This window comes from Eubalaena glacialis, chromosome 14 (assembly GCF_028564815.1).
Source record: "Eubalaena glacialis isolate mEubGla1 chromosome 14, mEubGla1.1.hap2.+ XY, whole genome shotgun sequence".
NCBI classification, from domain to species: Eukaryota; Metazoa; Chordata; class Mammalia; order Artiodactyla; family Balaenidae; genus Eubalaena; species Eubalaena glacialis.
Window position 1 is genome coordinate 53324695 of NC_083729.1, and position 25639 is coordinate 53350333.

At 38.0% G+C, this 25639-nt stretch overlaps 1 protein-coding gene across 2 annotated transcripts in view; it reads left to right on the forward strand.

Annotated features, from left to right (window-relative positions):
• Nucleotides 1-25639, forward strand: part of COMMD1 (copper metabolism domain containing 1) — a 137879-nt gene that overhangs the window by 52524 nt on the left and 59716 nt on the right. Inside the window, exons 1-2 of one of the 2 annotated variants that reach the window (XM_061210657.1) lie at nt 7502-7769; nt 8644-8925. In XM_061210657.1, coding sequence (XP_061066640.1) covers nt 8662-8925 — 264 coding nt within the window. In that variant the 5' untranslated portion in view covers nt 7502-7769; nt 8644-8661. Of the gene's footprint in view, nt 1-7501; nt 7770-8643; nt 8926-25639 lie in introns of those variants that run through there. The other variant, XM_061210656.1, reaches the window with a different exon arrangement.

Consider the following 25639-nt stretch of genomic DNA (forward strand, 5'->3'; position numbering starts at 1 on the left):
TCTTTATTATTAATGTTGAGCATATTTTTATTGATTGATTTATTATTAAGTTTCCCTTTCTATGAATAGTCTGCTCATATTTTTGGTCAAGTTTTTAGCTGGTAGGTCTTTTTGATTTCAAGGAGTTCTTTATATATTCTGCATACTACTCTTCTGTCAGTTATATACTTTACAAAATGTCAGTATTTCATTTGAATTTGTAACTTTAAAAAATAGTATCTTTTTTGTAAGAAGTTATTTTTTGCTTTTTAAAAAATTGAGTATAATTTATATGATAGTACTTAAGTATTCAGTTTGAGTTTTTGAGAAATGTATATACCTGTGTAATCCACACTTCTATCATCATCTTATCATCCTATCATCACCACAGAAAGTTCCCTCATTCCGCTTCCCAGTCAGCCTCACCTCTGCCTCAGGTAACCACTTTTCTGGTTTCTGTTATCACAGATTAGTTTTGCTTGTTCTAGAACCTAACATAAATGGAATCATACAGTATATACTTGATGTATCTAATTTTTAAAATTCAGCATAATATCTGAAATTTATGCATGTTTTTGTATCTATCACTAGTTTTTGTTTTTTTTTTATAGACTTTATTTTAAGAACGGTTTTTGGTTTACAGAAGAATTGAATGGAAAGTGCAGAGAGTTAACATATACTCCCTTGCTCTCTGCTCCCAAGCAATTTCCCCTATTATGAACATCTTGCATTAGTGTGGTACATTTGTTACAGTTGAGGAGCCTGTGTTGATTACATTATTAACTAAAATCCACGGTTTACATTAGAATTCACTCTTTGTCTTGTACATTCTGTTTGTATATTCTTTCTACACAAATGTTTAGTTATGTGTGTCCACCATTTAGTATCAGATTTTGTACACTATACAGAATTGTTTCACTGCCTGAAAAATCCCTTGTGTTCCACCTATTCATCTCTCCCTTCCTCCCTCTGAACTCCTGGCAACCACTGATCTTTTTACTGTCTCCATAGTTTTGACTTTTCCAGAATGTCATATAGTCAGAATTGCCATGATCAAACACTCACACAGCCCATATTCTAGGGAATGGGACATAGACCCTTAACTCTTCGTGGGAGAAGGGTCAAAGAATTTTGGAGCCAAGTTTTAAAATAACCATATTCTATATTATATCTACATATTATAAATGGGGAAATTGAGGTACAACAAGACTAAAAGACTTTCCCAAGATCAAGTGAGTACAGGACTAGTTTTTTTGGGGGGGGATTCCAGATTTCATGCTCATCCAACTATTCACTCATTCAGTATATATTTGCTGATCACCTACTATATGCCAGTCACTGTGCGAGGCTCCAGGGGTTAAATATTAAACAAGAGAGGCAAGGTCTCTGCCCTCTTAAAGAACTTACATTTAGAGCAAGAAATAGGCCTGATGTAGGTTTCTTTTTTTAATTAAGATTTTTATTTAGAGATAATTGTAGATTCACATGCAGCTATAAGAAATAATACAAAGAGATACCATTGTATTTTTTATTGATTCCCGCTAACGATAACGTACTGCAAAACTGTAGTATAATATCACAACCACTATATTAACATTGGTACAGTCAAGATACAGAACTTTCCATCACCACTAAGATCCCTCATGTTGCAGTTTTATAGCCACATCTACTTTCCTCCCACCCACCCTTGCTCCTTCCTTTTTTTTTTTTCCCTTTAAACAACTGATAATCAATTTATTAAAATAGTTGATTTAAGCATCTGCAGTAGTGATTCAGCCTCGACTCCCGGCTAAATACTGATGGAAGTAATCTGCTTAACAATCTCAGAAGGACTGTTCAAGTCAATGAGTTTCTTGTATATCCTCATCTGAAAAAGAGACCAAATCTTTCAGCAGAAGGAGTTTTTCTTGTAGTGATTCTCAGAGTCCTGGTAGGCCTCCAAACTGGTCTTTTCATTTTAAGATTCTTTTCCTTTGCACCTCTCATCAAGTCTGCACAAACCTTCTCCAGAGGTTTTACGTTGTGACTGGATAGGGTGATTCTAATTTGGTGAAATTGCCACCTCTGGTTCCACGGGTATCTTTCTGGTATCTTTCGAAGCCATGGTTGTGATGTACCTCCCTGACTGACTCGTTCCTGGGTGAGAGCAAACAGTGGCGAGTTAAGAGCAGGAGCGGGTGGACCCGAGCTCAGCTGCAGCTGCAGCCACATATTCCTCAAAGAGCCCCCACCCCTTCCTTAGTCGCTAGCAACTACTAATCTGTCTTCCATTTCTGTAATTTTGCCATTTCAAGTATATGATATAAATGGAATAGTATAATGTGTAACTTTTCCTGATTGGGTTTTTTCACTCAGCATAATTCTCTGAGAATTTATGCAAGTTGTAGTATCAATGGCCCATTTCCTTTTTATTGTAGAGAAACAGTCCATGGTATGGATATACCACAGTTTATTTAACCATTCACCAGTTGAAGGATGTCTGGTTTGTTTCTAATTTTTGGCTATTACAAATAAAGCTGCCATAAACATTTGTGTATAGCTTTTTGTATGGGTGTAAGTTCTCCTTTCTCTGGGATAAATGCCCAGGAATGCTATTGCTGGGTCATATGGAAGTTGCATGTTTACTTTTCTAATAAATTGCCAAAATGTTTTGCAGTGTGGGTGTGCCATTTTACATTCCCACCAACAATGTATGAGTGATCCAGAGTCTCTGTATCCTGTCTTGTCACTATTTTTACATTTTAACCATTCTGATAAGTGTATAGTGACATCTCATTGTGGTTTTAATTTGCATTTCTCTGGTGGCTAATGATGTTTAGCATTTTTCATTGTACTTATTTACCATCTGAATATCTGCTCTGGTGAAATGTCTCTCATATGTTTTATCCAGTTTCTAATGGGATTGTTTATTTTTTAATATCGCATTTTGAAAGTTCTTTTTTGTTTTTTCTTTTGGCCGCACCGTGTGGCATGCGGGATCTTAAAGAGTTCCCCGACCAGGGATGGAACCCACACCCGCTGCAGTGGAAGTGTGCAGTCTTAACCGCTGGACCTCCAGGGAAGTCCCTGAAAGTTCTTTATATATTCTAGATACTAGTCCTTGGTTAGATATGCGGCTTGAAATATTTTCTCCCAATTTGAAGTATGTCTTTATCCCCTTCACAGGGTTTTTTGCACATGGTGAAGGTTAATTTTGATGAGGTCGAATTTAACAGTTTTTGCTTTTATGGATCATGCTTTTGGTGTCAAGTCTAAGAATGCTTTGATTAGTCCTAGATCCCAAAGATTGTCTTTCTTTTTCTTTCTAAGATTTACAGTTTTTCATTATATCTAAGCCCGTGATCCACTTAAAATTTACTTTTATATGTTATGAGACTAAGGTTGAGGTTCTCTTTTTTAACCTATGGATACCTACTTGCTTGAGCACCTTTTGCTGAAAATGCTATCTTTCTTTCCTTCATTGAATTGCTTTTGCACCTTTGTCAAAGATGAGTTGCCCATTTTGTGGGGGTCTGTTTCTGTGTTTTTTATTGGTCTGTGTATTCCATTGGTCTATGTATCTGTCTGTCTGCAGATATCACAGAACCTTGATTACTGTAGCGGTGAATTAAATCTTGAAATGCGGAAGACCAATTCCTCCCACTTTATTGTTCTTATTCAAAATTGTTTTATCTACTCCACTTCCAACAAATTTCCATTTAAATTTTACAATAATTTTGTCTGTACCTACAAAAAATCTTGCTAGGATTTTGATCGGAACTGCATACATATCAGTCTGTTTCTTTTCTCTGAAATAGACAGAACAACTTGGCATGTTTTTACGTCTCTTCTGTTTTCCTGTCTCCTACTACCTCACTTTTTTTGTTCATTTGAAATTTCAGTTTCAAACTGATAATTATTAATTTTTAACATTTAAAAGTTGTAATTGGATCATCATATTTCAGTCAAATACATTTTTAGCATATTGCTGATCTGTGTTGACTAGGTGACCAGTGGTTTCTCCAAGCTGCCCACCAGCAGCCACATCATGTGGGGTTGTTCTATGATTATATTCTAGCAGCACAACATTGTCAATAACATTAATATGATGGTTTGCATTTTTATCTTTCAATCAGATTCTTCCTTTCTCCTGATTTCCTAGCCTAAATATCCTTTAGCTCTGAGCCCCTTGCTAATTTGCAAGGCTAGATTAGGCAAACAGATATCAACACCATGGGATTATTTTCTACTTTATCTAGGAGTTTATAGTTTGTGATATACATGGTAAGATTTTGTAGAGCAAGGAGTTGGTAACTGTAGATACTTCTAGACTTAATCTGCAACATTTATTACTTTTGTTTTAAAAAGTTGTTGATACAGTTGTGCTTGTTAGAACATAAATTCAAAAAGTTGTGTTAGATCCTATATTTGCAGAGATACATAAATTAGACTCTGTCAAAGATTAAAGTCTGTTGGGTGAAATAGACTTGTAAACAGAAAGCTTCATTACATTGAGGTAAGTGCTATGATAGAGATATTAGGGCATTTTTGGAATAGAGAGGCACCCTTACCTTACTAGGGGAGGAGGAATATTGGGGGAGTCATGCTTGAACTGAGTCTTGAATGGTGAATAGAAGTTAATCCGGTGAAAGTGGTGATGAAAGGACATTTCAGGCAGTTAGAATAGCGTGAACAGAGGCACACAGAAAGAAGCAGCTAGCATATTGGGATTGGTAGCAGGGGCATTATGAACAAGTTAGTGCTGTTTGAGTGGCAAGTGTGGGAGGCAGGGAGTAAAGTAAGATAGGAGGATAATGTTACCAGAAAACTGGGTTTGCCCAAGAGTGGTGGGCATTGAGCCAATAGCCGCAACCAAGCCAGAGATCGAGAGAAGGAAGGATTTATTACTTGCAGCAAGTAAGGAGAACACTGGAGATCTTTCTCAAAGCAGTGTCTTCCTGAACAGCAAAATTGGGGAAGTTTTAAACTAAGGGTACATGTATATTCATGAGGGGGCTTGAGCAGAGGAGAATTCAGCATAGAATTGGGACAAAGGTTGGCAGAGTCCAAGCTTTAGTTGATTAAAGTCTAGACTATCAACATCTTCATTCCATCCTCCACCTGGTGGGGGCCTTAGTTCCTGCAGAACTCAAAGATATATTATGTATATCCCATGAGGAACCAGGACCCTGCCCCAAGGCTGCACTGTTGTTTCTTGACTGCTCCTCCCTAGTTTCTGCATTCCCTCCCTTAAGATCATTAATTACTGAGATCTGTTCAAGGGCAAGCATGGCAGCCAGGCTTAGATCACAAAATGGCTTAGGCCTAAATGGGTTCTCTTATGTCAAGAGAGCCATTCTTGGTTCTCTTTCTCCAAGGACCCTCTAGCCTATCTGCTTATAATAAGTCAGCTCACATTTTGAAGGGCCTGTTGTGTTGGGTTTGGACTTGATCCTCAGTAGCTCTCAAACCTATCAGACCCAGGGTTTCCTTTTTATAGTAAATATTTTCCAGTGTCCCTGTTGGGCTGCACCCTGCAGGCCTAGAAGGCCTGCACTTGCCCAGCTTCAAGACCGAAGAAAGAACTCAGAGTCAGCGACAGAGACATCAGTGGTTTAATAGATGGGGGAGCTTACACATCTGCAGCAAGGTCCTGGAGCAACACCCCACCATGTGTGACAGACAGCAGGCAGGACATGGTGGCAGGCTTCGCTCCTGGGTGGAAGGGGAGATTGCCAGTTATAGGGGGAATTACGTCAGGTTGGCTCATTAGTTACCAGGGAAACCAGCAGAGGGGCACACCCCTCACCGCCCTTTTGATGAGAACAGTCACTAGCTGGGGTCTGGGGCAAGTTTGTAGGAAGGTCAGTCATAGTGTAGGGTATAGGTGAAGCAGGCACTGGTCAGGCAGGGGATGTACAGAGAGCAAGAGAACAGCCATCTTGGGCTTCCCTGGTGGTGCAGTGGTTCGAGCCCTGGTCTGGGAAGATCCCACATGCCGCGGAGCAACTAGGCCCGTGAGCCACAACTACTGAGCCTGCGCGTCTGGAGCCTGTGCTCCGCAACAAGAGAGGCCACGATAGTGAGAGGCCCGTGCACCGCAATGAAGAGTGGCCCCCGCTTGCCGCAACTAGAGGAAGCCCTCGCACAGAAACGAAGACCCAACACAGCCAAAAAAAATAAAAAATAAAATAAATAATAATTAAAGGTGCTAATAATTAAAAAAAAAAAAAAAGAGAACAGCCATCTTGAGTGGTCTGACCATACAGTTCCTTTATTAACCTTAAATGAAATGCATGTATAATTATAATTCACATATAGTAAAATTAACATGTATAATTTCTAATAATATGATGACATACATGTAATATAAAGGAAAGTTATAAGGAAAATAAAATAATACAGTAATTTAAAATATATATTTAACAATGTAAATGTTGAAGCATTACTGCATTAGAACATGTAATGAATTAATCAAATACTTGCACCTATATGTAGAATCACTGTGAATGTGCAGCGGTAAATGCAGACATGTGTTGTTTTGGTAGTTCAGATATCAAAATATGAATGGTATTGCCACTGGTAATGAGATTTTCCAAAATGCTCAACAACCTATTTGTAAAGTTCTGACCAAACCAAAGTATTGATACAAGCTGTATTAGTTGCATTCCTGGAAAATTTAGAGCTTATTAATAAAACTGTGCCAAAAAATAATTTTTTATGTAAAAAGAAAAAGATTAATTTCTAGGCCCAGGTAGTTATAAACAGGTTCCACATAATATTAGATGGGACATTGCCAAGTCATGTAGGACATGTGTCAGTTTGTTTTGTAGGATGTTCTTGAGCAGGGGTTGGCAAATTACATCCTGCAGGACACACTATTTTTGTATAGCCCATTAGCTAAGAATGGTTTTTACATTTTTAAAGAGTTGGGCAAGTAAAAAGAAGAATATGTTACAGAGACGGTAATACCTTTTTTGGATGAATTGACCCCAGTTCAGGATATTATTGACTGGAACCCAACCAAAATAACTTGTCACAAGTGAAGTTAAATCAGAATAGATTTCTTAATATGCTTTGAGGAAAAGAATGTTACACATCACCTGTGTTGTGATGTGATAGTGTGAAGCAAAGTGCCAGTGGAAATAATTTTATTTAATTATAGTATATTATACAAATTAATGTTTCTATTGAGTGGCATAGCCAGAGATTTTGGGTCCTCCTACCTGGTAAATAGGCAGATATTCAGTAAACATTTGTTGAATTGTAATGTGAAATATCTTTAATCTATTTTGTAATATTTATCATACAACTTTTTCATATTAATGGAGGAATGAAAGACAGCATGTTTGTCTTTCAGCCTCCGTTCCACCTATTCTACCTATACTCCACCTGTACACTGTCTACCTTTACATTCCTCTGTTCTCACTGCTACTGCTCAAGTGTAGGCAGGACTCTTGGTTCCAAATGATAGGAATACAGCTTAAACTATCTTGAATAGTAAATGGGAGTTTTTGGTGCCTACAGGTGGAAAAGATGCCGAGATAACATACAGAGTTGAAGAAAGGTCTGCAGGAACCAAGGCCTTGGGGATTACAGAACAGGATATCACTCCATTAGAACCCACTCTCATCTCTGCTTGGCTTCATTCTATTTTATTGCAATCAGGCTTTTGCCAAAAGATCAAAGATGTCTGTCTGCAACCCTCCAGTCTCATGTTCTTCTGGTACCATGACCCCAGGAGGCAAGACCACTTCTCCTCCTAAATTGGGAGATTAATTTGGATCAATCATTGTGCCCAGAGAAAGGAGGTACTGTGATATTTTGGTTTGGAGCTCATACCAATCCTCATGGCCAGGCAGGGGGAACTTGTTCTGAGACCAAATCATTAACCATCACTGACCTATTCAGGCCTCCATTGCCCCAGCCCTTTGATGATTTCCCGCTTCAGTTTAGCTGCTTACTGTTCTCAGAACAACAATGGCAATTAAGGTTTGAAAATTTATGGAAAAGAATAAAGTAGTATACAGTTTCAGAGTAGTATTATTGGATATGAGCTATTTGGTTGAAGATGGACTATAAAACTAAACTAATTCATTCACTTAACAAAATTTACTTAGTACTTCGTATGGACAAGGCATTACCCAGTTATAGTATATCAAACCAAGCCTGGCTATAAGGCACTGTGAAATTATGTAAGATTTCATCAGAGCACTAATTCATTTTATTCTCTTGTTTTATTATTTTTACATTTTAATTTTATTTATATTTTATTATTTCCTCATCATGGAACTGGATATTTATAGATTCTAGTTGTTGATAGAGAATTTGAGTGACACAGATTTTTTTTTTTTTTTGGCCACGCCATGTGGCTTGTGGGATCTTAGTTCCCCTACTGTGGATTGAACCTGGGCCCTTGGCAGTGAGAGCGTGGAGTCCTGTCCACTGGACCGCCAGGGAATTCCCAACATGGAATTTTTCACAATAGCTTTTCTGATATTCAGTATTTTCAAAGGGAATATTTTTGTATTTATGAAGTGCTTATTCTCATTACTGTCTTTTGATGACCCTTTTTGAAAGCTTATTCAGTGATTAAGAATCACTCAAAATGTGATCTGTAGTTAAGATGCATCTTTTTCTAGTTATCTACCAAATTCATATTTGTTATTTTTTCTGTCATTATAGTCTGTTGCATCTGCAGACATGGATTTCAACCAGCTGGAGGCATTCTTGACTGCTCAAACCAAAAAGCAAGGCGGGATCACATCTGACCAAGCTGCTGTCATTTCCAAATTCTGGAAGAGCCATAAGACAAAAATCCGAGAGAGCCTCATGAACCAGAGCCGCTGGGACAGTGGGCTTCGGGGCTTGAGCTGGAGAGTTGATGGCAAATCGCAGTCAAGACACTCAGCTCAAATGCACGCTCCTGTTGCCATAATGGAGCTGGAAATAGGGAAAAGTGGACAGGTGAGTTCAATTTCAATTTCCCTTTGTAAACTGTATTTTCCATTACATATTAACCGTACATTCAGAATGATTTTATGTAACAGTCTTTGTTTGCAGAGATAATGATAATAGGAAAAGATTCTGGTTTTCAGAATCCCTTTTCAAAGATAGAATCATCTGAAAGTTTGGATATTCCCAACTGTGGATAGAGTCTGAAAACCAGCCTCCGGCAGCTATCTCAAAAGAACAAAATGGGTCAATAAGGTGATTGCACAGAAGTTGGCCACTGTTCCCTTTTGGTTAGATCTGAGTTCATGGCGTTTGGTCAGAATCTCCAAGGCAATGATAAAGATGCTAAGTAAAGACCAGGAATTGAGATTAAACAACATAGAACAAACCTATCTCACAAAACTCATCTTTATAGGCATTCAGGTATAGGAGGCAATGTGTTTTTTTTTTAATAAATTTATTTTTATTTATTTATTTATTTTTGGCTTCATTGGCTCTTCATTGCTGTGTGCGGGCTTTTTCTAGTTGCGGTGAGCGGGGGCTACTCTTCATTGCGGTGTGCGGGCTTCTCATTGCGGTGGCTTCTCTTGTTGTGGAGCACGGGCTCTAGGCATGCGGGCTTCAGTAGCTGTGGCTCGCAGGCTCAGTTGCTCTGCGGCATGTGGGATCTTCCTGGACCAGGGCTCGAACCCGTGTCTCCTGCACTGGCAGGTGGATTCTTAACCACTGCACCACCAGGGAAGTCCCAGCAATGTATTTTAATTACAACATTGTGTTGTTCCTAAAGACCCTAAAGTATACTATTTCTGACCTTGAGCCTACAAATTGTTTTTAATTGATCTTGATTATTTACAAAACAGTACTGCTTTCCTTGCAGTTTCCAATGTCATTATAGCAGACATCTACATGGTTTTTCTTTGAAGTCTTCAGTTTGTACTCCAGATGACTGCCAGATCAGACTTTTAATGACCTGGTATATGTCTTTTGGGAAAAAAAAAAGCAGCAACTTGTAATTAGGAAGAGAAAACCCAGATCACTGAATTAGCTAACCAGATTTATTTTCAGATAAATAATCAAATAAGTGGTTCTATTACATCCTATAATAGAAATTTATATCTTTTCTTCTAATGATGAGAGCATTTTTTTAGCTGGCAGCTTTCCTCACATAATCCCTTCTTGAGTTTCTTAGGGTTTTTCCAGTATTTGTAGTTCCCTAATGACTTTAATTTTAATTAAGATAATTCCTTTTAAAAAATTGTTCTTTTTCAAAATATAATTTGAGGACCTTTTATTCAGTTATTTTACAGTAGTGCGAATTGCCTTTACTGACTTTGGTTTCTCTGATCCTAAAGTCCATTTTCTTAACCACTGTGTTATACAGCCTTCCTCCTATTATTCCTAGACCAGAAATCTGACAGAAAGGTGCAGAAAGTATTCTTGGATATCTAAGTTTCACCAGCCATTTTTATAGGCTGTTCATTTTTTATTCTGGCAGTAGTGATTATTTCATTTTGTCAAGTATTTATCATTTGGGCAGGAATATGAAAACATACTTATCTACTTTGACTTTCCTAGAAAACTATTATAGTATTTCTTTAACTCGATATTTTCCTAATATTTCTTGAACTGGGGTTTATAATGTGCCTTTTGATTTTAGTAACTTAAATACCATCTGAATTTATTGGGTACTGACCCAAGGATTTTAAAAATCTATTTTTAAGTTCCTATGGTTTTTCTTTCATTTTGTTAGCTAAAGTAACAAGAAAAAACATTTTTTTTTAGAACAGTAGAATGTGTTTTTGTCAATCAGTAAATCTGAACATCACTACACATGATTTTTTAGCTAGCTTGAGGAACATTTCATGATTACTTAGAACAAGTTGGTAGACTTTTTTTTGAGAGGACAGATATTTTATGCTTGACCGCTATACAGTTTCTGTCACAAGTACTCATCATTCTTGGTGCAGCTCAAAAGCAGCCACAGACAATATATAAACAAATGGGCACTCCTATCTTTCTAGAAGGTTTACCTATTTCAATAGAATCAGTAGGTCTTAGAAGTCAGAGAGTCCTTAAGTACTCATCTAAGGTGAATTACATAGGTGAGGTGGTATATCCTCATTTTCCAGAGAAGGTGTATGAGACAGATAAGTGACTTGCTTCAAACATAGCTGATAAGTGGTAAAGTGAGAACTAAAATGGGCATCGGGGCTTCCCTGGTGGCTCAGTGGTTGGGAATCTGCCTGCCAATGCAGGGGACACGGGTTCAACCCCTGGTCCAGGAAGATCCCACATGCCGGGGAGTAACTAAGCCCGTGCGCCACAGCTACTTAGTCTGTGCTCTAGAGCCCGTGAGCCACAACTACTGAAGCCCACATGCCTAGAGTCTGTGCTCTGCAACAAGAGAAGCCACCACAGTGAGAGGCCCATCCACCGCAACGAAGAGTAGCCCCCGCTCTCTGCAACTAGAGAAAGCCCGAGCACAGCAACAAAGACGCAATGCAGCCATAAATAAATAAATAAATAAATAAAATTAAATAAAAATTAAAAAAATAAAATGGGGATCACCAGACTTAGTTTTTCCAAAAACCATTGACACCAACATCTAGGAGCTTTTGTTAGCTTCTCACAATAGTCTGTGCCAAGAAAACATGTTGGTTATAAAACATGTTGGTTGTTATACAGTGTGGTAATCATGAGCGTTGATAGGAATATCATTCAGTAATAAGGAAAGAACTTTTGATATATGCAACAAAATGGTTGAATCTCAAAATCATTTGCTGAGTGAAATAAGCCAGATAAAAACTTTTTTTAACATAATGTATGATTCTACTCATATAAAATCCTAGAAAATGCAACGTAATCTGTAGTGGCAGAAAGCAGATGCCTGGGCATAAGAGTAGAGGGAGGGATAGATTAGATTACAGAGGGGTGCATGAAAATTTTTAAGTGTGAAAAAAATGTTTATGTTCATTGTGGCAGCTGTTTTATGGATGTAAATATATGTATGTCAAAACTTATGAAATTGCATGCTTTAGATATGCAGTTTATTGTACATTACTTATACTTCAAAGTTGTAAAGAAAATGGTCACTGTGAAAATGATTGAAAATGCACTTTAACCCACAAAATCCTTTGAACGCAAATATATTCTTAAATCAAGAAAAGTTGTAAAGAAAGAAGTAAACTGTAATAGAACCTAGGCTGGCAGTAAAATATACAACCCAGATCCTACCAGAAATGTTTTTGTGAGGCCTGGATCCTTGGTTAGTACTTCTGTCAGCTTCTAGGTGAATGTTATTTATGAAATACTCTACTAAATCAACTTACCAGTTTTTAGAACACATATAGGCAACAAAGGCAAAGTTATTTTTACACTGCTGTCATTGGATGAGCTTGTGAGAGAATTAATGATTCTAGGATATTAAGAGGTTGCTTCTAAGAAGAATGACCAAGTTTTTTGAACTCTGGGGTGTGTGTGTCCATGTACCCCAACAACTAAATTACTGTCTTCAATTTATGTCATTTTAAATCAGTGGTTCTCAATCATGGCTGCACATAAGAATCACTTTTGGAGCTTTAAAATTTTTCATGCTCTGGACATACTTCAGAACAATTAAGTAAGAATCTGTGGGGATGGGACCTGGGCATCAGTATTCTTTAAAACTGGTGATTTAAAAGAAAAAACAAGGGTGGGGGGACTTACCTGGTGGTCCAGTGGTTAAGACTCCACGCTTCTACTGCAGGGGGCACGGGTTCGATCCCTGGTCGGGGAACTAAGATCCCGCATGCCACGCGGCGTGGCCAAAAAAAAAAAGAACACAACAACAACTAAAAACTGGTGATTTCAGTATTCATCCAAGGTTGAGAACCACCGTGTTAAAGGTGCCAACTACTCTGATTTGAAATGTTAATATAGCTTGGTATTAAATTTTTACTGTGAGAATTCATTATATGTTGGCATATTACTTCTACTTGCCATAATTTGTGAAGTGCTTGGGGACTATTTATTCAGACACTAGATGTGGTAGGTTTTTTCTGTCTTTCCCTCTCTTTTTAAATTTCTCTCTCCTGCTCAGTTTGTCTGCATTACTTCTTTCTTTGGTCCAAAAAGTGCATTTGACAATTGGCAGCCAAGTGCATGCATTAACTTTTTTTTCTTATTAACCACAGTATATAATGCGTTTGGGATATGAGGAAGCCAAAGTAATAGAGAAGTAACTAAGGCAGTATATATTTATGGAAATACGTAAAGCTAGAGGAAATGACTATGCACTAGTGACCTAAATACCTTTCTTGTAGTAAATGTTTTTCTTCAAGAGAAATAAAATTTTTGCAAGAATAAAACATGAATTCAGTTATAAAAGTACACAGAAAACTCTGCAGTGAACATTTCATGTCCAAAGGGAAGAACATCAGTGTTTTACTCGTATAATTAAGATCCTTTCATATTTGATCATAAATCACTGAGGGACCTAAGCCTTGAGGACTGTTGGAATCTGGCATGTGTCTTTAGGAAAGTTTTATTGTTCTGCTTACTTCATTAATACCACTGTTGTGTTTTCCATTCCTGGAACTTAAATAGAAATTCTCATAGAGTGTTTTCTTTTTTTAAATGGTAACTTTTGGGGAAATAATTTATATGCTTAGTAGAGTCTCATACATGGTTATTTCTCTTTTTTTGAGACTGAATTTTGGCATTTATAAAGACATGTTGGTTTTTCTTTTGTGATTTCTTGTTTTTCAAAACCAATAAGATGTTTTGTGAGGAAACATTTAGCCACAGCTTCCGTGCTAAACCATTTAGTAGTAAATTATTTCTTCTTTCTTCTGCTGAATTGTTCTTAAATAAGCATTTAGAGATTCCCTGCCTGTAGAGATCCTGAAATATAAATCTCTGTTTCTTTATTGTCTTTTTTATTTTTATTTTTTAAAAATATTTATTTATTTTGGCTGCACTGGTCTTAGTTGCGGCACGCAGGATCTTTAATTGTGGCATGTGAACTCTTATTTGCAGCATGCATGTGGGCTCTAGTTCCCCAACCAGGGATCGAACCCAGGCCCCCTGCATTGGGAGTGCAGAGTCTTACCCACTGGACCACCAGGGAAGTCCATATTGTCTTTTTAAAACAATGAATAATGTTATTGCCTTTTCTAGACTTAAGTTTTAGTCTACCAAAACTCCTCTAGTTTTGGGTTGTGTTTTCAGCAGACACAGGGAAGAAGATAGAATTTACCTTTACTGATATAATTTTTTTCTGGCCAACTCATCATATGCTCAATTCTATCATTTTCAAGCAGTTAGATAAGAGAGTATCACATATCAAGAGACTATATACAATGGTTAAAAAAAAAAAAGAGTATATACAATGGTAAACACACTCTGATTTCTAGGATCAAGACAGGTTAGGCTCTGGATTAAAAGGCCAGCATTTTGTCCAAAACATAGGTAAACATCTAATCTCAAAAGAAAGTAGTCACTTATTTTTAATTTCCACAATTCCTTCTACAACACGGTACACTGATCTCCTTGTATAATTCTGGTGGTAAGGAATAAGAACCTGCTAAAACCTGTGATTAATAATCAGTTTATGCTGAGCTCTCTTACGTAGCATTGTAGCTTCATAAGCCGGAGCAGAGCCACCACAACTCCCTGCTTTGTGTCATAGAAGAAGCAAAGTTTAAAGCACATTCTCTTTCTCATGCCCTTTCTCTCTTACATGCATACATACATCTATATGTGTACCAATATATGGGAAAATTTGTAAAGATGGGATATAGAGAGTAAATAAAATGCCATTTTATTTTATTAACACTTATTCACCATTTTGAGATCATGTTGCTTTATTCTCAGTAGTTATGGAGGAAAGTTTAGATAATCTTATTTGGTTATACACGCTGTAATGCTTGGTCTATTTCTGATAATTCTTGTTTTTAAGGTTGGATTTTCACTTTTAACAATGTAATAAAGGAAAGCCTCCAGAGAAATTAGTCAAGCTAATCTAATAAACAAACCACCCTTTGTCAGTACGACTGATGAAATTTAACAGCTTGAGGATGCTTAAATCGTTTAGAATACTTTTTTTTTTTTAATTTATTTATTTCTTTGGTTGCACCGGTTCTTAGTTGCTGCAGGTGGACTCCTAAGCTGCGGCATGCAAACTCTTAGTTGCAGCATGCATGTGGGATCTAGTTCCCTGACCAGGGATCGAACTCAGGCCCCCTGCATTGGGAGCGCGGAGTCCTAGCCTCTGCACCACCAGGGAAGTCCCACTTTTTTTTTAAATAAAGGAATTTTCCATTTTATATTTTATATCAGGTTTTGAACACTGAGTTTATTTAAACTTTAATTCTGAAGGGGTCAACCCTTTTTTGTAGCTCGAAGATGTGTTTCATAATAGTTTGTTTTCTAAAGTTGTGGTCCTAAACTTACAGTTCCAAGATATAATTTGTAGAAGGACAGTGCCTAAAGTCTATAACAACACAGAAAATAAATAGAATAAAAAATTTGGTCGTCCTCGAAAGCCATTGTGATTTTCATTGTGTTCATTTTTGCTAAAAAACAAACATGGGGATCCACAACTTAATATTTAAATTCTGACTAACTCTGAATTAGCTATTTACAAAAAATACTTTGTACAGATGGAAGTGTTTTACAAAAGAGAAAAAGATGCTAAAAAACTTTTAACGTTACTAATTAGAATGAATATTTACATAACAGAGAATAGGTAATAGCTAGTGGGGAAAAAAATGTAAGTGGTCATCTAGTTTTGAAACCATTAAAATCAGAACTTTTCAGTAGTTGATAATTTACCCATTAAAAACTAGACATTTGGGGGTATGTTTTATGTAAGAATTGTATAATAATAAGTGGTACTTAATATTTTTGATGTATTAAGATTAGAATGCTCTACTATTAATATGCTTGGTTTTCTTAACCAAGCCTCTGTTCAAAAATTTATATAATGATTTTGCATTTATTTTGGTCTTAAATGACAGCCTTTTGAGACTTGGTCCATGAGCAACATTTGACATACTTGACTTCTCTTTTCTTTGAAACACTTGTCTTCCAGGACACCACATTTGCCTAATTTTCCCCCTAATTTTCTAGTCCGTTCCTTTTTTTTCCCTTTTCATATCTTTTTTATTTGCTGGTTCTTTCTCATTTACCCCACTTCTCAATGTTGGAGTGTCCCTGGGCTTAAGTCTTTGGTCCTGTTTTCTTCCCTATCTACAACACACTTCCTAGGTGATCTCATTTAGTTTTTTGTTTGTTTGTTTTAATTTATTTTATTTATTTATTTTTGGCTACATTGGGTCTTCATTGCTGCGTGCGGGCTTTCTCTAGTTGCGGCAAGTGGGGGCTACTCTTTGTTGCGGTGAGTGGGCTTCTCATTGTGGTGGCTTCTCTTGTAGTGGAGCACAGGCTCTAGGTGCGTGGGCTTCAGTAGTTGTGGCTCTCGGGTTCTAGAGCGCAGGCTCAGTAGTTGTGGCACACGGGCTTAATTGCTCTGCGGCATGTGGGATCTTCCCAGACCAGGGCTCGAACCTGTATCCCCTGCATCGGGAGGCGGATTCTTAACCACTGCGCAACCAGGGAAGTCCCAGTTCTATGGATTTAAATACTATCTATAGCCTAACAACTCCCAAATTTGTATCTCCAAACTGGATTTCTCCCTTAAATTCCGGGTATATACTTATGACATACTTGAGAACTCTATTTAAATGTGAAAAAGGTATCAAAAAATTGAATATGCCCCAGACTAAGTTCCTTCTTTGCCTCCCATATTTGTTCCTCCTATATTTTTTATCATCTCAGTCAGTGGTACCTCCATTCTTCCGGTTCATATCCTCTTTTTCTCATGCCCACATCTAGTCCATCATCAAATCTTGTTGGGTTTAATTTGATTACTTTTCACTACTCCCCTCTACTCTGTTCAGATCACCATTACTTCTCTCCTAGATTATAATAACATCCTCCTAACTGACCTCTCTGCATCTGCTCTTTAGCCTATTCTCAACACACAGCAGGGTGTCAACAGAGTGACTCTGTTAAAGCCTAAGTCAGTTAATGTATTCATGGCTCTCATCTCACTCTAGGGGCTTCCTTTCACAATCAGATTAATAGCTTTCTCCCTTGCTCGGTCTGCTCTAGCTAGACCCATGCTGATTGCTGATTCATGGATCGTGCTAAGCGTGCTGCCTCTTTAGGGTCTGTGCATTTGCTGTTCCCTCTCTTTGGATTGGTCTTCACTCAGATATTTATAGAGTTAGCCTTTTCACTTTCCTGAGGTCTTTTTTAAAAAATTCATCTTCTCAATAACGCTTTCACTGACCACCTCTCTAAAAGTTTAGTCCTCTACTTTCTGCTTTAATTTTTGAAAAATTTATTGAGCTATAATTTCCATACAATAAACTGTATCCATTTGAAGTGTCCAATTTGATTAATTTTGGCTGGTATATACACTTGTGAAACCACCATGGCAGTCAAGTGACAGAATGTGTTCATCATCCCTTAAAAGTCTCCTTCTTCCCCTGTACAATCCATCTCTCTCTCTCCAGCACAGTTCCTAGACAACCACTGATCTACCTTTTATCATCATAGATTAGTTTTTTCTGCATTGTTTTTTCTTCTTGGCACTTATTACTATCTGCCATGCTGTATATTTTATTGTAATTATTAATCTTGTGTGTGCTCCACATTAGCATGTAATGGGGTGAGGATTATTGCTGTTTTGTTCACAGCTGTATTCTCAAAGTCTAGGATGCTGCTTGGCACATGATATTCAGGAAATAGTTGTTGAATGAATAAATGAATCATATAATTCACTATTTTACTAAGCATCTGCCATGTATCATGCACTGTGTAGGTGTTGAGGATGTATCAGTGAACAATACGGCCAAGTCTCTTATCCTAAGGAGCTGACAGTAAACAAAAAATAGTAGTAATTAGTGTAAGAAAGTGTATCAGAGACTGAAGAGCCTTATCAAAGCTCAGAAGAGGAAATGGCTCTCTTTACCCAGGAAGCTGAGGAAGGCAGCTCTAAGGAGGTACATTTGCATTTGGTTTCTCTGATTTCAACTCTGATTCAGAGTTAAATGTCATGAACTAAGAAAAACAAAAAAAGTTGGTACAGGTAGTATGACTTCTCTAGAGTTTATGAACATAACCCTTGTGTTTAGCACATAGGTGTGACCTTTGGCACTGGATTAGTACAGGTTGTCCTTCCCTTCCTCCCTTCCTTCCTTCCTTTCTTCTTCCCTTCTTTCCTCCCTTCCTCCTCCCTCTCTCCCTCTCTCTTTCTTTCTCTCCTTCTCTCTCTTTCTTCCTCCCTCCCTCCCTCCTTCCCTCCCTCTCCCACTCTCCTTCCCTCCCTCTCCCTCCCCTTCCTCTCTTCCTCTCTTCCTCTCTCTCTCTTTCTCCTCCCTCCCTCCCTCCCTTCCTTCTTTCCTTCCTCCACTTCCTACATGTTGGTTTTCCAGTGTCTTAAACCACAGGTGGTAACAGGTACCAAGAAGTAAATTGGCAGAAAAATCATTGTAAGCAAAAGCAAGACTCATTTACTACAGTGGTTCTCAGCATCACTGGGTATCAGACTCACTGAAGGAGATTTTAAAAATTATTTAAAAGCCTTTAGAAAAGGGCTTTTGCTTTCGTTTGAGAGAGGGAAGTCTTCTCTAAGGAGGCAAGCTGATCTGAGAGCACAAAATACATGCAGAGGGAACAGCAAAGGCAAGAAGTTGGCCTTGGTAGGAAATCTGAATTTTATTCTAAGTATAATAGGAAACCATTGGAGGGCTTCAAATAAGGGACTGATGCAATGTGATTTATGTCCTCATAGGATCCCTGATTCATGTGTGAAGGATGAATAATATAATCAAGAGTGAAGCCATGATACCGAGAACTCATTAAAAAAAATCACTATGGTTGGAACTGTTTTTTTGCACGTTAAAAGCTATTCTCTTTTGCTTACAAATCTCTGTGTGGTAGTAGTTAGGTAAAATGTGGTCTCAAGGTAAAAATAGAAAAACCCCAAAACTTCATCCTTCATTCTGTTAGCAAGGTTAGGTATACAGAATGAACAGAGCCAAAATTAATACTCCACTTCAAAATGGGGTTACATGGACTTCTGACAATCTTCATTCCACATTTTTACCTCTTTTCCACAATTATGACAATCTCCTTCCTTTTTAAATTTTATTGTAACATGTTTCAAAATTTGGCAAGCCCAGGGGCTTCCCTGGTGGCGCAGTGGTTAAGAATCTGCCTGCCAATGCAGGGGACACGGGGTTCAATCCCTGGTCTGGGAAGATCCCACATGCCACGGAGCAACTAAGCCCGTGCGCCACAACTACTGAGCCTGCTCTCTGGACCTCGTGTGCCACAACTACTGAAGCCCGTGCGCCTAGAGCCCGTGCTCCGCAACAAGAGAAACCACTGCAATGAGAGAAGCCCACGCACCGCAAGGAAGAGTAGCCCCCGCTCGCCGCAACTAGAGAAAGCCCACGCACAGCAATGCAGCCAAAAATAAATAAATACAATAAAATTTTAAAAAATTCGGCAAGCCCAGAGATAATACAAACCATTATTGTGCCAAAAGGGAAAAAAGTGAAGCCAAGAGAACACTTAGAGGGCGCTATGGTACTGGTCCAGGTAATATAATATTAGCCAGGAAGATGGAGATAATTTTAACAGTCAATGTGGAGAGAAGTGAGCAGATAGAAGAAACATTTTAATGTATTGTAGATGAGTTGCTTTGGGATGGGTTGGAAGGGATGTAGAAAATGAAAGAAAGTGAGGAATTGGGGATAACTCTTTTTTTGCATGAATATGTTAGTGTAAATTGGTAACTCTAGTCTTTGTTTAACAGTCTTATTGATAAATTGGCCATCTAATACACAACTTGAGTTTTTCCCCAGCCCTTCCACTGGGGAAAAAAGTAAATCAAAAGAAATTAACATTTGGCAGTTAAGAAAATGCTTTTGTGCTGAAGTAATTTTATTTAAAAAACCCCCAGTTTATGAAGAGATGCGTTTGAGATTATTGAGCTTAAATTTTACCTAACAGGCTTTAAAAAATAGTCATTGTTTCTTATGATGTACCCTTTTCTGTATGTATATTATGCTTCAATATAAAGATTTAAAGAGGTAGAGATGTGTTTGTCTTTGCAAACTCGTTGCACCTGTGAGAACAGGGCTTTAGCACAGCTGAAGTCCTTGGCTTCTGACTAATACCCTGCCAACAGGCAGCCCCTGGTGTTGGACTTCTTTCAGATTGTTACCATTCAGGCTCTTTGGTTCTATTCTTGTGGACAGTTGGGGTGCTTGAGAGGAAGCCAGGAAACCAAGCCTTAAGAGGATTTGGAAACAATTTTTGTGCTAAACTCAGGGTGACAGTGTATCCTGCCCAGGAATGTTGAAACTGCTTGTGTTTGTCTAGTATTTGTGTACTGGCTGGTGGGCTGTGGGCTTCATTCCATGTATGCTACTGCTCTACAGCCAAGATGAAGGCCTCTGACCCAAGCCCATTCTTAGCACTTTTTTTTATTATGTAAACTATACATACATAAAATTTACCATTTAACCATTTTTAAGTGTATAGTTCAGTGGTATTAAGTATATTCACAGTGTTGTGTAACCATCACCACTCTGTATGTCTAGAACTTTTTTATTATCCCAAACAGGAACTCTGCACCCATTAAACAATAACTCCCCATTCTCACCTCTCTCTGGCCTCTCTCATTCTCATCTACCTTCTGTGTCTTTGAATTTACCTGTTCTACTAGGTACCTCATGTAAGTGGAATCACACAATAATTGCCCTTTTGTGTCTGGCTTATTTCGCTTTGCATAATGTCTGAAGATTCATCCATTTTGTAGCATTGTCTCGGAATTTCAATGCTTTTTAAGGCTGAATAATATTTCACTGTATGTATATACCACATTTTATTTATCCATTAATTTGTTGATGGACATTTGAGTTGTTTCCATCTTTTGGTTTTTGTGAATAATGTTACTGTGGACATGGTGTACAAATATCAGTTTGAGTCCCTGCATAGGGTGTATACCTAGGAGTAGAATTGTGAGAGCATATGGTAATTTTATGTTTAAGTTTTTGAGGAACTGCAAAACTGTTTTCCACAGTGGCTGCAACCACTTTATATCCTTTCCAGCAATGTGTGAGGGTTCTAATTTCTGCACATCCTCATCAACATCTGTTATTTCCTTCCTTCCTTCCTTTTCTTTTTTTTAATTGCCATCCTAATGGATGTGAACATTCCCTAATGATTAGTGATGTTGAGTATCTTTTCATGTGCTTATTGGTAATTTATGTATCTTCTTTGGAGAAATGTCTACTCAAGTCGTTTGCCCACTTTTTAATCTGGTTGTTTGTTGTTGTTGAGTTATAGGAGTTCTTTATGTATTCTGGATATCAATCACTTATCAGATATATGATTTACAAATATTCTCTTGCATTCTGTGGGTTGTCTTTTCACTCTCTAGATAATATCCTTGGATGCACAAAAAATTTTAATTTTGATGTAGTCCAATATATCTATTTTTTCTTTTCCTGTGCTTTTAGTGTCATGACCAAGAAATAATTGCCAAATACAGTGTCATGAAACTTTTCCCCTGTTTTCTTCTAAGAGTTTTATAGTTTTAGCTCTTATGTTTAGGTCTTTGATCCATTTTGATTTAATTTTTATATATGGTGTAAGGCCTTTCTTAACACTTCTGAATGGATTTTTAAAAAATGATTTCTCAATTGAGGGAACAGAAAGTGGGACATTTGAATTTAGAAGCTAAGTTTCAGTTTTATCATGTTTCTGAACTTTCTAGATAGCTCTGTCTGTAATTAATCAAAGAGAGCTCAGTAGTATCACCCAAGTTACAGATGGCACTTAATAATGAGTGGTAGTCACTAGGAATGAGCTCAGATTAACTGCCAAATAAGTTCAACATCCTTTTCATTGTCAGGGTTATTAACTTAAGTAGATTAGAGGAAGTCAATAATAGTGGAAGTATATCTGAATTTTAATAAGTCATTTAATAGTCTGTGGTTACAGTAGAGAAACAAGAACTGAATTAAGATGATAAAGCTCATGAGAGCATAGCTAATTGAGTGGTGACATCCAAACAATATTGATCACAAAGTGAGTTTGGGACTTCCCTGGTGGTGCAGTGGTTAAGAATCCACCTGCCAATGCAGGGGACACGGGTTCGAGCCCTGGTCCAGGAAGATCCCACAGGCTGCGGAGCAACTAAGCCCGTGAGCCAGAACTACTGAGCCTGCAGTCTAGAGCCCGCGAGCCACAAGTACTGAGCCCACATGCCACAACTACTGAAGCCCGCGTGCCTAGAGCCCATGCTCCGCGACAAGAGAAGCCACTGCAACGAGAAGCCTGCACACTGCAACGAAGAGTAGCCCCTGCTCCCTGCAACTAGAGAAAGCCCGTGCGCAGCAACAGACACAACGCAGCCAAAAATAAATAAAAATAAAAATAAATAAATTAAGCAAAAAAACAAAGTGAGTTTGACCAGTTATCCTATGATAGATAACTCCCCCTCACACATTCCCTTAGTCTAGAAAAACCAGCTTAGCCCTCTAGGAATAGACTTTAAGGTTTCCATGCTCTATCACCTATTTATATTGTACAGTCCTACCAAGAGGGACTGTATTTTCCATACATGCATATCCTTTTCTGTTGCTACTTGGAATGGTCTTTATCCATCCCCATTTTCACTTGGTTAAATCCTCTCTCTTCTTTAGAGTTCATATTACTGATTATCTCTGCCATGAATTCCTCCCTAGTTATCTCAGCTGGAGCAGATAATCTGAATTCTCAGGATATTTGAACCTTTTTTTGACATTTCATACAACTTAGATTTAAAATGAAAAACAAAGCACCTATATTAGTGTCTAACTTAAGCAAAAAAAAAGGAGGTTAGCAGGTTATGTACTTAGGAAACCCAAAAGTGGTTCTTGGCTTCAGATACCTCTTGGCTCTCTCTGGCTCTGTTCATGTCATTCTGTAAACAAACTTACGCCCTGTGGAGGTAAAATGATGGCTGTCAAGCCCAGACTTATATCTTTTCAGCTTTGCAATACCAGTGGAAAGAGGTACTTCTCTCTTCCCAACGTATATATATTGACTAAAGGCTGAAATTCTTATTTACCCTGCTTAGGTCACATAGCTACCCATGGAGAAGTCACTGTTTACAGGAATTAGGGTAATTGAAACTTGCAGTATTTGCCCAGCTCTTTAACCAGGGGTAAGGTAAGGTACAGATTGACAGCTGATACCACAGGGAATAGGTGAGGAGTAGTTTCCCAAAGGAATTAGGCATATTGGACAAACAAAACCAGTGTATGTCCACTACAGTGCCTTGTTAGTTTATGCCTTCAAGAAGCCGATATATTTATATGTGTGTGTGTGTGTGTGTGTGTGTGTGTGTGTGTGTGTGTGTATATATATATATGTATGTATGTATTTTTTTGGCTGCACTGCGCAGCATGTTAGTTCCCCGACCGGGGATCAAACCCATGCCCCCTGCGGTGGAAGCGTGGGAGTCTTAACCACTGGACCACCAGGGGATTCCCAAGAAGCCTACAATTTATCATTAATATATGTATCCCTTATAGCCTCAAAATATTAAAGTAGGTGTTTGATACATTTTTGGATGAATTGATAAGGGAGAGAATCCATGTGTTAGTTATCTGCTACTGCATAACAAATTACCCCCGACATTAGGGGCTTAAAAAACAACAAACATTTATTATCTCACATAGTAATTGGGATAGGAATTTGGGAGCAGCTTAGGTAAGTGATTCTAGCTTAGGGTCCCCCGTGAGTTAAACTAGGTGTCGGCCAAGGTGTAGCCATCCCACGGCTTGACTGGGACTGGAGGATCTGCCTCCAGGCTTACTCATGGCTGTTGGAAGAGGCCTGAATTCCTTTCTTATTGTTCGCCACTAAGTAACATAGCAACTGGTTTTTTCCACGGTGGGTGATCCAAGAGAGAAAAAGTAAGCAGGAAGCCACAGTGCCTTGTATGACCTAGTCTCTGACTTAAACACCATTACTTCTGCTTTAAAAAAAAAAAAAAAAGTAAATACATGTCACAGTTTATTTTTGCTGGGAAATAATGAGGGATAGAGCAGTACATCAAGTATGAAATTAATGAAGTTAGCTCTTGTTGGCTTGTTATTGTATGTTTTAGTTTTCATCTGTTTAGCAAATACCTGCTGAGTGTTTAATATCAGAGTAACTATAGCTATTATTTATTATATCCTCACCATGTCCCAGGTACTGTTCTAAACATATTTTATGCGTTGACTCATTCAGTTCTCTTACCAACTCTCTGAAATAGGTATGATTTTTTTTTTCTGGCTTTAGGTTAACTTTATTTTTGAATAATTTTAGATTTACACAGAAGTTGCAAAGATAGTACAATGAGTTCCCTTATACTCATCCAGTTTTCCCTGTTAACATTTTACATTATCATGGTACATGTGTAAAAATAAGAAACTAACACTGATATATTGTTACTAACTAAACTACAGATTTTATTTGTATTTCACTAGTTTTTCCATTTATTTTTCCTCTCTGTTCTAGGATCCAATCCAGAGTACCACTGAATTGCTAAATAAACTAAATTGCATTTAGTTGTCATATCTCCTCAGTTTCCTCTGATCTGTGACAGTCTCTCATCTTTCCTTCTTTTTCATGACCATAACAGTCTTGAAGAGTACTGACCAGATATCCTGTATAATTTCCCTCAATCTGGGCTTGTTTGTTGTTTTTCTCATGGTTAGACTGGGGTTGTGGGTTTTGGGAAAGAATTCAACAGAAGTGAAGTGCCTTTCATGTCACACCATATTAGGGGATAAATGCAGTACACATGGCATCACTGTTGATGTTAACCTTTATCACACGTTAAGGTAGTAGCATTTACCACGTTTCTCCATTGTAAAGTTAATATTTTTCCCTTTCCCTACTCTATTCTTTGGAAGTTACTGTTTTTTGTTGTTGTTGTTAGAAGTGAGTCACACTGCAGGGGAGGGGAATTAGGCTCTACCTTTTGAGGGAGGTGTCAAAGAATTTGTGAACGTATTTCAAACCACCACAGTTCACTCTCTAGCCAAAATTATTGACACTCCTCTCACCTGTAAAATACACTCACCCTCTCCCAGTATCCTGCAAAAGTCTCTCCTTTATAGCATCAGCTTATAGTCCAGGATGTTGTCATCTAAATCAAGTCTAGGTTTGGATGAGGCTTCTTAGATGTAGTTCCTTAATATTAGCCCTTTGGGTCCATTGCCTCTGTCTGAAGACCTGTGAAACTAAGGAGGCAAATTATCTGCTCTGCAAACACCCAAAATGCAATGGTTGAGTAAGAAGAAGGTAACCACTATAGGTACTCTTGTTCAAGGAGAGGGAAAATGTTGGCACAAAGGTGTCATTACTTCATACCACTTCTGAAATTCATAGGGCATAGGCTGGTAATTCCTTGATTAGAATTTAAAGTCTGGGAGTAACTCTCCATGGCTCTTAGCTCCATCTCTTAGGCTTTTACTTCTACACTCTGCATTCTCTTTCCTTTTCTATGAAAGGTAGCCTGCATTTGCAGCTGTGTAGTTTCTTCTACCTATTTCCTGCTTGTAGATGTTTGGACACCTAAAGGACTCTTCATTTTGTACTGTTTCTGCTCCTTTCAGTCCAAATG